The 18,397-nt window shown below is 42.2% G+C and overlaps 2 protein-coding genes across 9 annotated transcripts in view; both read left to right on the forward strand.

Moving 5' to 3' along the window:
- The window catches only part of LOC106606570 (mitochondrial Rho GTPase 1-A), a 31,150-nt gene extending 22,661 nt beyond the window's left edge, over positions 1-8,489 (forward strand). For 4 of the 7 annotated variants that reach the window (XM_045719925.1, XM_045719928.1, XM_045719926.1 and 1 more), the window contains one exon: positions 7,135-8,489. In XM_045719925.1, the coding sequence (XP_045575881.1) occupies positions 7,135-7,252 (118 nt within the window). In that variant the 3' untranslated portion in view covers positions 7,253-8,489. Of the gene's footprint in view, positions 1-1,777; positions 2,003-4,582; positions 4,715-7,134 lie in introns of those variants that run through there. The other 3 variants (XM_045719923.1, XM_045719924.1, XM_045719927.1) reach the window with 2 other exon arrangements.
- Positions 8,490-8,963: 474 nt separating this feature from the next.
- LOC106606586 (uncharacterized) lies at positions 8,964-15,073 on the forward strand. 2 transcript variants are annotated; one of them, XM_014202882.2, is made up of 10 exons: positions 8,964-9,096; positions 9,661-9,738; positions 9,849-9,881; positions 10,101-10,187; positions 10,763-10,860; positions 11,469-11,809; positions 12,054-12,182; positions 12,392-12,487; positions 12,606-12,680; positions 13,308-15,073. In XM_014202882.2, the coding sequence occupies exons 1-10, from the start codon at positions 9,034-9,036 to the stop codon at positions 13,457-13,459; spliced, it is 1,152 nt and encodes a 383-aa protein (XP_014058357.1). In that variant the 5' UTR covers positions 8,964-9,033; the 3' UTR covers positions 13,460-15,073. The 2 variants fall into 2 exon arrangements, with proteins under 2 accessions (XP_014058357.1, XP_014058358.1); XM_014202883.2 differs by having other exon boundaries at positions 13,311-15,073.
- Positions 15,074-18,397: the final 3,324 nt, after the last annotated feature.

The raw sequence follows: 18,397 nt of genomic DNA on the forward strand, positions 1-18,397 counted from the left end.
AAAAAAAAAAATATTGTGTTGCGGCAACAATTTAGCAGTGGTGGTGCGCCGCGGCAACAGTTTAGTGGCGGTGCGCCGCAGCTAAATAAATACTGTGGAAACACTGTAGGCTAAGGTAGTGATCCAAAAATAAAAGAACTCAGTCCGGCTTTAAACTTACTCTTCAAAGTTGTAATAGTAGAATGCACAAGGTACATTTTCAATATTGGGTAGTGCTTCATCAGTTCCTCTTGTCATGTTAGTCAGAAATATCCAGATCAACTAGCCCATGTCGGATGTGTTTTTGAGGTTTTTTTGCCCATAGATATTGTTTTTTTGCCACTCAAATATCACAAAAATACACAATAGACATGGCAAAATGTATAGAATTGTAAGAAAATTTGCTTTAAAACTGCACAATGTTCTTTGAACATTGACACATTTTTTAGAATTGCAGGAAATAAGCTTTAAAAGTCTCTCCACCAACGAGAGGTGTGAAGAGTTTGTGTCATGAACAGTGCTTGTGCCCATAGAAATATACATGATGTTGGAAGGGGCCCCGAGTGGAAAAGTTTGGGAACCCCTGGGCTAAGGTAACATAATACTATAGGTCTGCTGTAAGGTAACATAATACTATAGGTCTGCTGTAAGGTAACATAATACTATAGGTCTGCTGTAAGGTAACATAATACTATAGGTCTGCTGTAAGGTGACCTAGTTGTAATGTGGTTGTGTGTCTTCATCTCTGCTATAGCCTCACACAGCACTCCCACTCTGCTCTCACCACCGTGACACAAGGCTTTACCCAATTATCTGCCACACTACACCATCATCTAACACCTGTGGTGCTAGCCAGGGAGGTAACCGTGTGGTCGATCCCACCGTGTGGTTCTGTTGCTTTCCGTTTGAGCCAGTCTGAACTGAAGATGCATGTGTGCAGTCTGTTAACGTGTCTAATTGCCGATGGGTTGTGGGTAAATTACCCTCCTGTAGCAACACGGTGCAGTCTATCATCAAGTAACTAATGCATGAATTTCTAAGATATAAAAAAATGTCAAAGTTGCTTGGCAAGTCATTAATCTTTCAAGAGTTGAGCATACAAGGGGATGTTGAAGCCAACATGGCCCTTTTTCGTTTAAGAATGGTGTTTCTATCATGTTAAGTGGATATGCAAACTGTAAATCTGTACTAAAGAGTAATTTGCATAGTGAGTGAGGGAGAAACGTCACCTTGCAGATCTTTCTGTTTTGGTTACTGAAGCTGTTGGTGAAACTGAAAGCCTCATAGAAGTCAGCTTGGGTTGGCTGACTGGTTATTCTCCTCTTCACGAAAGTAGATGTTGATATTTGGTTGAAATTGCATTTTCTAAATGTCTATCTTTTTTAGTTTTCTTTGACATTGAACTGTTTCCACCGCCAGAGGTGTGCATGGTTTGATTTCTATGATGATTTCAGTTTGGAGGTTGTGGAGTGATTCTCACTTCTTAAGTTTACACCCACAAGATACAGTTAGTCTATATAAGGTCCTATGTTAGGCCCTAAATTCACTCTCAAACGTGGCTCATACTGCAGCCCTAGTGTTATCATAGTCTAATAAACTGTGTAGATGAATTAGGTTATCTTATTTACAGTCCTGCTTCTCTTGTGGTTTAAACATTCTTTTTTTACTAAAAATACATCTTAATTTGTATGACAAATGTTTTTCTTCCATTCGTTACAAAGTGATTTTGCACTGTATATCGATCACATTTAATTTCATTGTGTTTCTGTTGTCGTGTTTTCTTGTTTTCATCCTATAGGTGTTCATACACATGTTTTTGGCTGCCCCTCTTTCTGTTCCTGTTGCATGTGTTTACCTCTTGTTAGTTGCATGCACCGGCTCTCTGTCTCGACGCTCTCTGTCTCGACGCTCTCTGTCTCGACGCTCTCTGTCTGTCTCGACGCTCTCTGTCTGTCTCGACGCTCTCTGTCTGTCTCGACGCTCTCTGTCTGTCTCGACGCTGTCTGTCTGTCTCGGCAATTCCAGTCCTCAGGGGCCTGACTGGTGTCACATTTGTCCCCCATCCCTAGCAAACACAGCTGATTTGCATTTTTAGCTGAAGATCATGATTATGTGATTATTGGAGTCAGGTGTGTTAGCTGGGACTGGGGGAAAAAGTGTGACACCAATCAGGCCCCCTGAGGACTGAAGTTGCCCAGGCCTGGTCTAGACGCTGTCTGTCTCATCTTCCAATCGGCTTGCCTTGGTCTTCAGCTCGCCACCGCCCCCCTATGGACGGCTATGCATAGGCTCCACTCAAATCAGCAGTCTGTTTTGAGCATTGGGAGGTATGGGAACTAGGCTAGTGCTTGGGGTTTGAGTGTGTGTGGTTTATGATGTGCAGGGTTTGGATGGCTTGTGGTGGCTCACCATTGCAGGGTTGACATTTCATTGTGCTTGTATATGCTTGTACAATAGAGTGTGTTGTGTGAAAGTGTAGATTACTATATGTATTGGTATGGTTTGGGAGGGTTACAATGGTTCCTACTAAGTTTACAATGGCTTCTGGGGACCCAGGCATGTCTGTTATAACACTATTGTGTTACAGTGAGGGGGAAAAAGTATTTGATCCCATGCTGATTTTGTACGTTTGTCCACTGACAAAGAAATGATCAGTCTATAATTTTAATGGTAGGTTTATTTGAACAGTGAGAGACAGAACAACAACAAAATCCAGAACACCGCATGTCAAAAATGTTATAAATTGATTTGCATTTTAATGAGGAAAATAAGTATTTTCACACTCTTAAAGGGAGTGCTCCTAATCTCAGCTTGTTACCTGTATAAAAGACACCTGTCCACAGAAGCAATCAATCAATCAGATTCCAAACTCTCCACCATGGCCAAGACCAAGGAGCTCTCCAAGGATGTCAGGGACAAGATTGTAGACCTACACAAGGCTGGAATGGGCTACAAGACCATCACCAAGCAGATTGGTGAGAAGGTGACAACAGTTGGTGCGATTATTCGCAAATAAAAGAAACACACAAGAACTGTCAAACTCCCTCGGCCTGGGGCTCCATGCAAGATCTCACCTCGTGGAGTTGCAATGATCATGAGAACGGTGAGGAATCAGCCCAGAACTACACAGGAGGTTCTTGTCAATGATCTCAAGGCAGCTGGGACCATAGTCACCAAGAAAACAATTGGTAACACACTACGCCGTGAAGAACTGAAATCCTACAGCGCCCGCAAGGTCCCCCTGCTCAAGAAAGCACATATACATGCCCGTCTGAAGTTTGCCAATGAACATCTGAATGATTCAGAGGACAACTGGGTGAAAGTGTTGTGGTCAGATGAGACCAAAATGGAGCTCTTTGGCATCAACTCAACTCGCCGTGTTTGGAGGAGGAGGAATGCTGCCTATGACCCCAAGAACACCATCCCCACCGTCAAACATGGAGGTGGAAACATTATGCTTTGGGGGTGTTTTTCTGCTAAGGGGACAGGACAACTTCACCGCATCAAAGGGACGATGGACGGGGCCATGTACCGTTAAATCTTGGGTGAGAACCTCCTTCCCTCAGCCAGGGCATTGAAAATGGGTTGTGGATGGGTATTCCAGCATGACAATGACCCAAAACACACAGCCAAGGCAACAAAGGAATGGCTCAAGAAGAAGCACATTAAGGTCCTGGAGTGGCCTAGCCAGTCTCCAGACCTTAATCCCATAGAAAATCTGTGGAGGGAGCTGAAGGTTCGAGTTGCCAAACGTCAGCCTTGAAACCTTAATGACGGAGAAGATCTGCAAAGAGGAGTGGGACAAAATCCCTCCTGAGATGTGTGCAAACCTGGTGGCCAACTACAAGAAACGTCTGACCTCTCTGATTGCCAACAAGGGTTTTGCTACCAAGTGCTAAGTCATGTTTTGCAGAGGGGTCAAATCCAATTATTTGCATTTTAATGAGGGAAATAAGTATAACATTTTTGACATGCGTTTTTCTGGATAGACTGATCATTTCTTTGTCAGTGGGCAAACATACAAAATCAGCAGGGGATCAAATACTTTTTCCCCTCACTGTACATGCTAACTCCTTTGTCAATGCCTGTTTAACCTTGGGAGAAGAGAATTAACGCACCAGAAATGGCATGCCACTAATACAGACGTTATTGAAGGCGGTCACACCACACTGACTAGCTGAGATACTATACTATTTAACACCTAATTGGTTTGAATCTTCTATATTTTTGGTTTACCCCATATATAAAAAAATATATATAATGCAATGACTCAAAGTAGCCTATTTCAACAAATTTGGAGAGCACACTGAATGTAAAGTATTTTCTAACCCTGTTTCTCCATCAATCTTAAGATTGAAGCCTGTCTTTTATTTGGCTGGCATGTTGCCAACTCAGCCATCGCATTGGACAAGATTTTTTAGCTGCGAGGTGTGGTGTGTGACCAAGCAGCTGCAAGGTGTGGTGGGGTGTGTTCTGTGGTGGTGTCATGTCCCGGTGTGTGTGTGTGTGTGTGTGGGGTTGGCGTTGAACTGCCCTACTGTGTGTGTGTGTGTGTGTGTGTGTGTGTGTGTGTGTGTGTGTTTTGTGTGTGTGTACGTACAAGGTTACATGATGTGGGCGCCTATCTGTTGGTTGACGAGGAGTGCAGTCTGATCCAGCAGGTTCACACCATCAGTAATGTAGAGGAGTCTATCTACATGGAGTCTTCTGTCCAGCCCTATGGGCCTCAGGCCAGGTAAAACACAGCATGGAATCTTCTGTCCAGCTCTATGGGCCCCAGGCCAGGTAAAACACAGCATGGAGTCTTCTGTCCAGTCCTATGGGCCTCAGGCCAGGTAAAACACAGCATCTGACAGACTGGGAGCTAAGGGACAGCTGTTTGTCACTGGCTGGGTAGATGCAGGTATGGTGGACGTTGATGTGGCAACGGCAAGCACTGTTGGGGGAGGAGATTGCTGTAGCCTCCGTTATTATATAAAGAGGAGATTATAATGAAGGCTACAGACATCGGGCTACACATCTACGTACTCTGGCCTCAACCTTTTAATAAACAACAGCCTTTGATCTGTTTTCACCCAGTGTACCTGATGGAACTCACTGATTACCTTTTTAATGGGCATCTATCATTACTTTTGAAGGTACCGGTCGATGTCTTAGTCCTACAAATAGCTGGTTGGTCTGGTTTGTGTATGGCTGCTTGCTGAAGAAGCTCTGTTGGGCAGCATGCTGGTGGGAGGAAGGTATTGCTCTTCCTCTGAGGTACATGTCATGGTTAAGCAGGATAGCAGTTGTCTATTTAATGGACTCTTCCTGCTAAACCTGCTTGAATGGGTTAGGGTTTCTGCTGCTGTGGGAGTCTGTCAGATATCACTGTGTAGATGAATGGGTTGTTGAGCTGTGTGTGTGTGAGAGAGGGCGAGAGAGAGAATTGTGTGTGTGTGTGAGAGAGAATTGTGTATGTGAGTGTGAACACGAGATTGTGTGTTTGGCAATTTATAAGTTAGAGCTTTCTGCTAACCTCTGCACTTCAGAAATTCCTCTTGCTTCTAGAGCCTCTCCCCCTCCCCTCTCCCTCCCTTCTCCTTCTCCCCCTCCCCTCTCCCTCCCTTCTCCTTCTCCTTCTCCCCCTCCCCTCCCCTCTCCCTCCCTTCTCCTTCTCCTTCTCCTTCTCCCCCTCCCCTCCCCTCCCCTCTCAGCCTCCTGTCTTCCCTCCATGTTGTTGTTTCATACTGTTAGTACTGTATGTTATAGCCAGGCCTTCTCCTCCTCCCCTCCCCCCCTCCCCCCCTCCCCCTCCCCTCTCAGCCTCCTGTCTTCCCTCCATGTTGTTGTTTCATACTGTTAGTACTGTATGTTATAGCCAGGCCTTCTCCCCTCCCTCCTCCCCTCCCCTCCCTCCCCCTCCCCTCCCCTCTCAGCCTCCTGTCTTCCCTCCATGTTGTTGTTTCATACTGTTAGTACTGTATGTTATAGCCAGGCCTTCTCCTCCTCCCCTCTCCCCCTCCCCTCCCCTCTCAGCCTCCTGTCTTCCCTCCATGTTGTTGTTTCATACTGTTAGTACTGTATGTTATAGCCAGGCCTTCTCCTCCTCCCCTCCTTCCCCTCCCCTCCCCTCTCAGCCTCCTGTCTTCCCTCCATGTTGTTGTTTCATACTGTTAGTACTGTATGTTATAGCCAGGCCTTCTCCTCCTCCCCCTCCTCCCTCCTCCCCCCTCCCCTCCCCTCCCCTCCCCTCTCAGCCTCCTGTCTTCCCTCCATGTTGTTGTTTCATACTGTTAGTACTGTTTTTAGCCATCTGTTGTTTTTCATACTGTTAGTACTGTATGTTATAGCCAGGCTTGTGCTCAGAGGACCTAGAAACTGAGGCACTATATTCAGTCAGTACAGTCAAAATGCTTGTTCATTTCCACCTCGTGTACCTATTGAATGTGACCCGGACTTAGGGCTTTTCTCTTGTTTCTGTTTCCCTAGCAGAACCTCCTCCCCATCCCTCACGCTTTCTGTCCATAGCCCCACCTTTACTTTCCTCGCCTTTTGGCTTTCACCCAATATATAGTAGTTATTGTTAGATTGACCAAACAAATCTAATGTTCCAGTAACAGCCACTCACATGTTAGTGTATGCGGTACTGCTCGCATCACAGACTTAGCCTGGGTAAACTAGCCTGAACGCTGAACTCCCCATTCTAGGGAAGTGAACCAATGGTGAGCGCAGCGTTCAGTCTGGTTAACCAGGCTATCACAGACTAGCTCATTTTCAGAAGACAGCCTGGTTAAACATGATATATTGTCTTCTGAAAATGAGCTAGTCTGTGATAGCCTGGTTAAACATGATATACTGTCTTCTGAAAATGAGCTAGTCTGTGATAGCCTGGTTAAACATGATATACTAACTCATTTTCAGAAGACAGTATATCATGTAAAGAGGTTGTATTGGTACTACAACATTGGTACTATCGAACAGTTTGACTGTACCTCTGTTTTTGTAGAGATTTGTTTAGGAAGCTCAGAGAACATGACTTTGGTTTGTCATTTGTCAACATGTCCTCATGTGATTTGGAAACGAGGCTGTATTGTTGTATTCATTTCTTTATCCCCCCTCTCTCTCTCTCTCTCTCTCTCTCTCTTTCTCTCTCTTTCTCTCCCCTCTTCTCAGGCACATGGCTCAGGCAGACCTGAAGAGCTCTACGTTTTGGCTAAGGGCAAGCGTGGGGGCAACCGTGTTTGCAGTCCTGGGCTTCGCTATGTACAGAGCTATCCTCAAACAACGATGATCTGGACAGACACAGGATGCATGAGATGACCCTTGACCCGCCCCCCACCGCCTAGTCTCTGCCCTTTGACCCCTCACCCCCTCCCTGAAAGAAAACATGACCTCCAACATCCCACAATCCTCTGCTCCCCTTCCCCAAAAAAGAGTCAACAACTGAATGAAACGGAACTTCCAGCCCATCTGAACCACCCTGATCCCACATCCACCCTACTGCAGAGGGAACAAACCAGAGAAACCATAGATTGATTTTATATATTTGAAACTGAGAAAAAAACTAGTCATCTTTTGCAAACTGTTTTTTGTTTAAAAAAATATATATAATTCTTGATGTTTTTCTTTGGAAAAAATTTCACCACAAACTCACATTGTGTATATTGAACACCATCTAATCAATCTACTGCAGGCATTCTGGTATCGTGTGATCTGGTCTAGTCTTGGGGGTTTTTCTTCTCCAGGTCAGACAGTAGTAGTTGCTGGTTGTTTTTAAATCTGTGTAGAACCCAGCCTTTTTTCTCAGGTCAGTATTATAGCTGGTTTGACCCCCAGAGCCCGAGAAAGCAAAGAAGGCAGCCGCATACAACTCACTACAATATGGACTGAAAATATTTGTTTATAGAAGTGTGTATATATAGATATATATATTTGCTCGGGTACTTAGAGAAATACCCAACCAGATTACGGCGTGAATAAAGCTTGCCAGTGAATAAAACATTCAGCTCTGTAACACCTCAACAGTGAGCCTACAGGAAGAGCTGCAAAGTCAAAGCCATTTTTAATGTTGAAAAGGTCATGGGTTTCGTGCACACGTTTCAATTGCTATTAATTTATTAACCTGTTTTCTTTGGTTTATCTGTTTGGAATGGTTTGTTCAGCATTGCATGAAACAGACGCACTTCAAGAGGATAATGCATTAATTTTCCATGTATTTTTGTATATCTAGTATTATCAAAGCCGTTAATAATGACATCCATCATTCACTTACTCTGAAAGACAAAAGACTACAACATTACCATGACTGTATCTGCTTCTTCCTCGACTTGTTTTATTTTCCTGTTTTAAAATAGCTTTTTTCCTTTCATATTCTGATTTGTATTTTTATGTTCCACTATTATGCCTACAGATGACACTGTTATTAACAGCCATGCAGTGCACCTCTGACTCCCTCCTTGAACCATGAACGGAACTGTTTATTCTCATTGACTTTTCCAACATTTACAATAAAGAACTGTGTGATCTGATACAGGTGTCTGCAATATGATTTGATCCATTCATATAACATGCATATTATCCCCCCTCAAACTATTCCCTGTCTTTTAGCAGAGTGTCAGAACAGTGTGTAAATGTTGGAGTCATCTGATTTCTTAATCCACCGTACTTACATTTTCATTGTACAACACGTCACTTAAAGTGTAGCCTGCTTCTACTAATATTGAATCCTTTGAAGAATAATGTACTCTTCGTTGAGCTCAAAATTCTCAGTGGACAAACACCTAAAATGTGGGTACATATAACGGCTAGGCAGGCGCGTATAGTTCAACACACACATAGTCAACTTGACCTTAATATCCCATACGTTTCTATACCGAGTGACTGCAAACAAACATAGGTACAAACAAGCATTATGTGGGTCAGAATGGAGAAGTGGGTCAGAATGGAGAAGTGGGCAGGTGATGAAGCCAGTGATGTCCCAGTTCTCAGTGAAAGGGGGAAGTCACCCATCGACTGGTGATACTAAACAAGAACTGATAACAGGATTTAGTATAAGTGTTAACTTCTGAAGCGATGTCAACGGACAGGCAACAGCTGCTTTTCGAGGGCTTCTTGAAGAAAAGGAAAGATACAATGGTAAGACAAAACTCTCAAATATGTAGAAAAACTTGTCACATTATCAGCTCAATTACTGGACTCAGTTTACTTGGTAGTTGTTGGGGAATTGTTAGATATTACTGCACTGTCGGAACTAGAAGCACAAGCATTTCACTACACTCAAATTAACATCTGCTAATAATGTGACCAATAACATTTGATTTGATTTGTTGATGAATACTTACAAGTGACCGCTTTTCCAATATTTTTGTAAACTGCTTTCTATTTATGCCAGTATATTTTATACTACTGTGTTTTACTCTGCTATTGCCAGTCAGTCATGGTTTGTATCCAGAATCAGGTCTTCACTATCTGGAGGGACACTGAGTCTGTAGGGACACTGAGTCTGTGTTTTACTCTGCTATTGCCAGTCAGTCATGGTTTGTATCCAGAATCAGGTCTTCACTATCTGGAGGGACACTGAGTCTGTAGGGACACTGAGTCTGTGTTTTACTTTGTTATTGCCAGTCAGTCATGGTTTGTATCCAGAATCAGGTCTTCACTATCTGGAGGGACACTGAGTCTGTGTTTTTTCTCTTTTAGAAAATGAAGTGGTCAACCTATTGGTTCAGGCTCCAAAACACAACATTATTCTTCTACACTAAGAAACATGGGAGTGCTGTGAGTATCGCTCAGCTGTGAGAAGTCCTTCAACGTTTTCAGGCGAAGTTGAATGTTATTTACACTGTTCAAAGTAGTAATAGTCTTATGGTCTTCTCTGTCCCCTACAGTCACACCTAAGAGGCCTGTACTACATCTACACTGTAAGTCAAACTGCTTTTATTTCATTTGGTCAGAAAGCCTTCATGGTCCTTCTAGCCAGACAGACAGGAACAATTGCCCTGGACTTTATTATACTTTTCCTTGTGTTCAATGAGCATTACCCACTATTCCATATGACCTAGTTACAGCTGCTTAATAGTATACTATTTACAAGTATGTATAGCACTTTGTCTGAAATAGAAGTGTTGTTGTTGGGTCAGGTGCAGTCCGTGCGTGAGATCCAGAGGGAGAAGCGTAAGCACTACGTGTTTGAAATCACCATGAAGAATGGGAAGAGGAAAGTACTGGTGAGTCACACAGACAGCTCCACTCCCACTTCAGGTGTACAGAACAGTGTGGTGTGGGCTGTACAGGCTGCCCTGTTGTTTCAGGATGTGGTCTGTTACCAGTGTCACTACAGAACCGTGTGGGCGCCGATGCCTGTGTAGGTTTAACATGTGGTTTCAGGATGTGGTCTGTTACTGTCACTTCATACTGACTGATGGGAATTTCCCAAGTGAAAGTACCAGGTGAAGAAGCTGTCTATTGTTCAGAAAGATCAATTCAACTGTATTCAAATCTTTTATCAGCTGTTTACATTTTAGTCATTTAGCAGACACTCTTATCCAGAGCAATTAGGGTTTGGTGCTTTGCACCTAGGTTTTGGACCTAGTTTGGCTTGGGGAATAGAACCAGAGACCTTTTGGTTATTGACCCAACGTTCTTAACCACTAGGCTAACTGCTGCCCAGCTGTGTGCTACAGTACTTGGATTGCTTAAAGTAATTTAACACTTCCTCCAACAACTATGGATGATCTTTTTAACTCAGACTGTAACAATGTACTAAATTCATCCCTGCTACCCCCTGACCATGTGTCTGTAGGCTGCAGAGACAGCTGATCTGAGGAGGGAGTGGATTGGCCAGCTGTGGAGGGCCATGCATCTCTCAGGCCCAGGGGGCACAGACCCAGGCTGCATACGGTAACAGGAAGCTCAGGATTATTGAAACACTACTGCACTGTTTGTCATTACATTACACTGTAGTAATTTATCAGGAGCTCATATCTAGAACGACTTCCAAAAAGTTAATTCAAATTAGGCTAAATAACCTATGAGCATTGTAAGTTAAACCTTAAAAAATAACTGTTTGTAACAATCACAGTGCTAGAGTAGATGAAATCTGTGCAGGTGTATTTGAAGCCTGAAACTACTATATGGATATGGGAGGATTTACTATGCCGACAGCACAGGAGGTTGGTGCCACCTTCATTGTGGAGGACAGGCTCGTGGTTATGGCCGGAGTGGAATTTATGGAATGGTATCAAACACATGGTTTCTATGTGTTTGATGCCATTCCATGAGCGCCGTTCCAGCCATTATTATGAGCCGTCCTCCCCTCAGCAGCCTCCAGTGGCAGACAGAGCCTAAGCAACTGCTGTCTAAGATAATGCTTTATGTATTCCTGGTGAGCATTTGAGTACCTTGGAAGGCATTATCTGCCAAAATGTTGGTTTAATAAAATATAGTGGGAAACATTAGTTTTATTTCTGTCCATTTGAGTGTTGCCTGTCCATCTGTTTTGTCTCCAGACAGCAGGATGTGAGGTCTGATGACCTGAAGGTCAGAGGTCGCTTCAGCACCTATAACAGCTCAGAATGTGACAGCATGACGGAACCACTGGGGGTTCATCGACCCCTCTCTGCACCCCTCAACCCCTCCATCCCTGACCAAGACCAGGGAACCAGGAGTACCCACTGCCTCTCAGGCCCCCTCACCCCTGACCAAGACCTAGACCAGGGGGACAGGAGTACCCACTGCCTCTCAGGCCCCCTCACCCCTGACCAAAATCTGGTCAGGGCTACCCTCTCTCTCTCCCTCTCTGACGAGCTCAGTAGTGAGGAAGCCATATGCCAGAACACCATCTCACATTGTAAGTAGAGCATCAATGGGGTGCTAAATCCTCTGTAAACTCAGCAAAACTTAAGTGTGGAAATATGTTTGTTTTTTCATTCACATTTGCTGTGCCAAGCAGTTGGAGGAGATCAACGGTTTGGTTGTCTAGTGGAAAGAGGAAATGGGCACGTTGTGGCATTTAATGCTTTGGTGGTGAGGTGGGGAGCCAAGCTGTATCTTCAGCTCTGAAATACGGCAACATCTTTTCACTGTCATTTCAGATGGAGAGGAGGATGAGGACAGTGTCCATAGATTTAGAAGGAGATGTGAAGAGGAGAGAGATGAAGAAGAGGAGGAAGAGTGTAAGGAGGAAGAGGATCAGTATGACATTCTACCAGCCCCCCGGAACTGTGAGTACTACCCTCATGGTCACATCAGTGTGTCATTATATGTCATAAATCAATAAATTATCAATCATAAATGTCATAAATTCTTCCATTATGGAGACCACTGTATATGATAAAAAATACCAGTAGATATCATATTACATGATAATGACTTATGTTAATGGTCTGTGTTTGATAAATGACCAAAAACCTACCTGCTATTTCCTCTGTAGCTGAGTATCACATCAACCAATCAGATGAAGACTTGACTGATGGAGAGGACCTCTATGACTTCCCACTGTCCAATAGGAGGGCAAGTGACCGCCAAGGTGAGATTATGAAAATGTTTATTTTTCAATGTATTGGGTTTTAAATTCATTCAATATTTTTCATTTGTTTACCAGCAAATTAAAGTGTATTTGAGTTAATTTTCATGTTCTATCTCAGATTATAGCGAGATGACAGAGAGCATCTATGACGTCCCCAGTTCCCTAATGAGGAAAATGTCTGAACACACACTTGGTGAGTGTGACAGCAGCGTTCTAGTTCTTATTCCCTTTTCATACATTTCTGTTTGCTGCTAATTTTATAGACACACAAATGTAAGGGCCCTTTCAATCTATATCCTTGAATAGCACGGTGTAAAGGTCATTTACGATTTTATTTATTTATCCTTTATTTAACTAGGCAAGTCAGTTAAGAACAAATTCTTATTTACAATGACGGCCTACCCCAGCCAAACCCGGACGACGCTTGGCCAATTGTGCACCGCCCTATGGGACTCCCAATCACGGCCAGATGTGATGCAGCCTGGATTCAAACCAGGGACTTCAGTGACGCCTCTTGCACTGAGATGCAGTGCCTTACACAGTTGAGCCGACATATGCAGTGTTTACCGTGAATGCAGTCTCCGCTAAGAAAGAAACATTGCCTTTAAATGTAAATCACGCTGTAAGGCTGAACTTCCGCGATACGGATTGAATAGAGCCCTAACATATCCTGAGAATGGTATACTTTTATTTAAAGGAATGTGTAGAACCAGAAGCAAAGTAGACACTATTTCCCCCCTATCTACCCCATGCAAATCCTAACCAGACACATCATCAGTATTAACAAAAACACGCACATCTTTATCCCTCACTCTCATAGCAGAGCCATACCCTGGAGGTGAGATACTGGTGGAGGACAGGGGCCTCCTGGATGACATGATGGCCAGTCTGGGTGGAGGGACGGTGGGCTGGATAACAGGTGCTTCTACTGGCTCTGTGGAGCCCTACGGGCTGGCTCATCATGGCTCTTAGGACTGGTATATAGTATAGACTCTGGATAATAGAGACTGAATGAGTTTTCCTCATTCAAATTGTTCTATAAGGCTTGACACATTCTGTTAGAGATTTAAATATGTTTACATTTTATGAAAGAAATCTCATTTGTCATGATATTCTATTGACTTCTCTTTTAATACAATCTACTGTCAATGAAATACCATATTAAATAACTAACTTTATACTGTCAGTGTTCCACTTAGTATATAATGTCATGAGAGAGGTACTATAGTATTCAGGCAGACCCTATCCTTTTTTAGGGGGTAGATCAGCTTTAATACTGCAGATAGATTGTGGCTTCTATCAATGTAATTGTCTCCATCATTTCCAATCCCCTATGTATTTGTTTTGTAAATATATACAGTATATATTATTTTAAATATATATATATTTTAAATATATTTTGCTTCTTTATTATTTTCCCCTAACCCTACCACCCCTCCCTTAATTGGAGTAAACAAATTAAGTATATTTTACTTCTTTATTATTTTACCCTAACCCTACAGCCCCTTCCCTACTTGGAGTAAACAACTTAAATATATTTTCCTTCTTTATTATTTTCCCTAACCCAACAATACTTAGGCTTCCATTTCCAGGTTATACATACTACATACATTTAATGGAAAATATATTTTACATTAGTTTCCTTCTGTTTGTTTTTACTCCCAGCCTTTAGCTACCCTCAACCCCTCCCATCTATCTCTGAAGACCATCCAATTTAGATTTTTTTATTTCACCTTTATTTAACCAGGTAGGCTAGTTGAGAACAAGTTCTCATTTGCAGCTGTGACCTGGCCAAGATAAAGCAAAGCAGTTCGACACATACAACAACACAGAGTTACGCATGGAATAAACAAACATTCAATCAATAATACAGTAATACAATACATTTCTGGCTGCCAAAAAAAAGGTTCTCATAGTTTCTACAGATTGTAAATTAAAGACAAACACCTTTGCTAAGAGTATTATTATACTATTGATCGATTGACTATGCCTTTTCAAATCACCCAGCAGAGCTATTTGCAGAGTTGGCTCCAAGTAAATTTGGCAATTTTTCTGCCATTTCTGAACCTGCGACCAAAAACAAACTACATATGGACAGCACCAAAACAAATGATCCAATTATTCTGTCTCTTTGCAGCAAAATCTGCAAAGCTGGGATGGTTGTAGCCCCATATATATAACATTCTATTGGTTGCAAGAATATTATATAATATTTTAAATGGAAAAACTCTGGCGTTGTTTTTTGGTCCTTAAATGAAACTGGTATACTTTGTTATTTATCACAATTTTCTTTAGAAAAATGTTGGTATTTAATGCAAGGCCGACAGACAAGTTCCTTACGTTCTCCCCTTTCTACTTGCCTCCTCCATTTTTGCGGTAATGCTGCAATCAGTTGGTTGTAATTTTGGATAGAGCAGACATTTCCATATATTTTTGTTAACTGCATGTATGAAATAACTCCACCAGTCCAATTTCTGATATAATTTACAAAGATTATACTGTCTTTTTTTAAATCAATTAGTATATTTGATTTCAACCATAATATTTCTTATGTCTTTTCTGGTGGATTAAACTGAAATTGCAACCAGCTTTCTATTGCTTGTTTTAAAAATAGTGATATTTTGGAGATTATTTCATTTTCAAATAACCGAATGTGAGAGGTTGTAATCTGAACGAAGGGAAAAAGGCCATTCTTGAAGACGGGGTGATTCACTCTTACTAATCTACTAGAGCAGGTATTCTTAAACTGGGGTACTACGCGCAATGCTGTCGGGGGTACGCCAAATAAAAATGTGATTCACATAATTTTGTAAAACATTTTTTTTATTATTTTTTTTATTCACATTTTCAAACAATCCATTTAGTAAGGCCCGCCTCCATAGAGACACATACCACCAGTTACTACCAGCAGTACTACACCTGCACCCGTCGACGACACAAGTTGTTCTGCTTCCACGAGCGTATCCAATGATAGCATCAGTAATTCTACATGTTGTTAGCCCAGCTAGCATGGACACTGACAGTTGTGAATCTGATGCAGCCGAAGAGCTACTGCCCCCTTACCTGGGAAAACACCGAACAACAGACAGGGACGTTGGACCATCAAAGAGGCGCAAATATAATGAGAACTACATTGATTTGGGGTTCACTTATATTGGGAGTAGTGCCTTTCCTCAGCCACAGTGTGTTATATGTGCAAAAGTACTATATCACAACTCAATGAAACCTTCACTCTTGCGCAGACATTTAGAAACAAAACATGTCAATTTGAGAAATAAGCCGCAGGAGTTTTTGGAGCGAGAATTAAGACGACTTTCGAGTAGTAAGACATGTATAAAAGCAACAGATACCATTAATAAGAAGAGGCTAGAAGCGTCTTATATGGTGAGCTACCGAGTGGCTAGGACAGGCAAGCCCCATACTATTGTGGAGGACTTAATGGGACAATGCTGGGTGGAAAAACTATACATACAATGTCTTCATCAAACATACACTGTTTCACGACGCATCAGTGACATGGCAGGAAATGTTTTGAAACAATTACTGCTTCGCATACAAGCCAGTTAATTATATGCGTTACAGCTGGATGAGTCAACAAACGTGGCAGGCCTGGCCTAGCTGCTGGTATGTCTGCTACGTTTATGGGGGTCAATTAAGGAAGACATCCTCTTCTGGAAACCAGGACAACAGGAGAGGATATGTTTAAAGTACTGGACAGCTTTGTGACATCAAATGGACTTTGGTGGTCAAGATGTGTTGGTATCTGTACTGATGGCGCAAAAGCCATGACAGGGAGACGTAGTGGAGTGGTAACGCGCGTGCAAGGAGTTGCTCCCGACGCCACTTGGGTACACTGCAGCATCTACCGAGAGGCTCTTGCTGCCAAGGGAATGCCTGACAGCTTGAAAGATGTTTTGGACACTACAGTGAAACTGGTTAACTTTGTTAAAGCAAGGCCCCTGAACTCTCATGTATTTTCTGCACTATGCAATGAAATGGGCAGCGACCATGTAACGCTTTTACAACATACTGCTGGATATCAATGGGCAAAGTATTGACACGTTTTTTTTAATTGAGAGACGAGCTTAAAGTTTTCTTTACTGACCATTTTCACTTGTCTGACTGCATGATGACAAGTTTCTCACACGACTGGCCTATCTGGGTGATATTTTTTCTCACCTGAATGATCTGAATCTAGGATTACAGGGACTCTCCACAACTATAATCAATGTGTGAGGCTATAATTAAGAAGTTGGAGCTCTTCTCTGTCTGCATTAACAAGGACAACACACAGGTCTTTCCATCATTGTATGATTTTTTGTGTGAAAATGAACTCAAGCTTACGGACATTGTTAAATGTGATATAGCGAAGCACCTGAGTGAGCTGGTTGCACAATTACACAGGTACTTTCCCGAAACAAATGACACAGACAACTGGATTCGTTATCCCTCTCATGCCCTGCTTCCAGTCCACTTACCCATATCTGAACAAGAGAGCCTCATCAAAATTGCAACAAGCGGTTCTGTGAAAATGTAATTTAATCAGAAGCCACTGCCAGATTTCTGGATTGGGTTGCGCTCAGAGTATCCTGTCTTGGAAAATCGCGCTGTTAAGACACTGATGCCCTTTTCAACCACGTACCTATGTGAGAGTGGATTCTCGGTCCTCACTAGCATGAAAACTAAATACAGGCACAGACTGTGTGTGGAAAATGATTTAAGACTCTCTCCAATACAACCCAACATTGCAGAGTTATGTGCATCCTTTCAAGCACACCTTTCTCATTAACCTGTGGTGAGTTATTCACAATTTTCGATGAACAAATAAGGTTTTATATGTAAGATGGCTAAATAAAGAGCAAAATGATTGATTATTATTATATTATTATTTGTACCCTGGTCCTATAAGAGCTCTTTGTCACTTCCCATGAGCCGGGTTGTGACAAAAACTCTCACTCATTCTAATCCTTAATAAATGTATTGTATGTGTGTGGCAGGCTTAAAATGATGGCAAAAAAGTGCGCTGACCCTGGTGCTAGAGGGGGTACGCAGCTGGAGGTTGAATGTGTGAAGGGGTACGGGACTATAAAAAGTTTGGGAACCACTGTACTAGAGAACCAGTTCGGATTTATGTATAGTTGTTGTACGATTGAAGCCTTTAGTGAGGTCTAATGCTTTAATATTTAATCATTTCTGCCCGTCCAAATTCATATTCATTATATAAATAGGCTCATTTAACGTTGTCTGGCTAGACACTCCAAATAAAGTGGAATAATCTTTGCTCATATGATTTAAAAAAATAAATAATTGTTAGGTGTAAGCAGGGCCATAATTACATAGGTAAACTGGGACCCTGTTGTATCATATGGTCAGAAATCAGATCACATATTCATGATTCAGTCCACACAGAGGATTCACATGACTATTTATACAAGTCAAACCACAGATCAACATGATAGACTCCACATTAATAGACATTAAATTGTACAGGAGATTTAAATGCACAGTTAAAAGGTTGTATGATCAGTAATCATTGTCCACTACAATAGCTCACCGACTAACATGTCACTTGGTTCACAGTTTAAAGGACACACCTTCACAGACAATATTGCTTCATTTTCACCATGATATACTTTTAGAGACGTAGACACATTGATAGGAAAACAGAACCTACGTAGTTGCTGTCATACAGGCACAATAATCATGTGGGTTATTTAGCCCTGAACATACTATCATTACAATAGGACTGGTGAAGAGTTGTGAAGGTCATTGTAACTTAACATACAGTGACAGTAGATCACAGGAGGTTGCTGGCACCTTAATTTAGGAGGACGGGCTCATGGTAATGGCTGGAGAGGAAAGGGTGGAATGGTATCAAATACATCAAACACATGGTTTCCATTCGTTTGA

Source organism: Salmo salar, chromosome ssa06, assembly GCF_905237065.1.
Source record: "Salmo salar chromosome ssa06, Ssal_v3.1, whole genome shotgun sequence".
Classification (NCBI taxonomy): domain Eukaryota; kingdom Metazoa; phylum Chordata; class Actinopteri; order Salmoniformes; family Salmonidae; genus Salmo; species Salmo salar.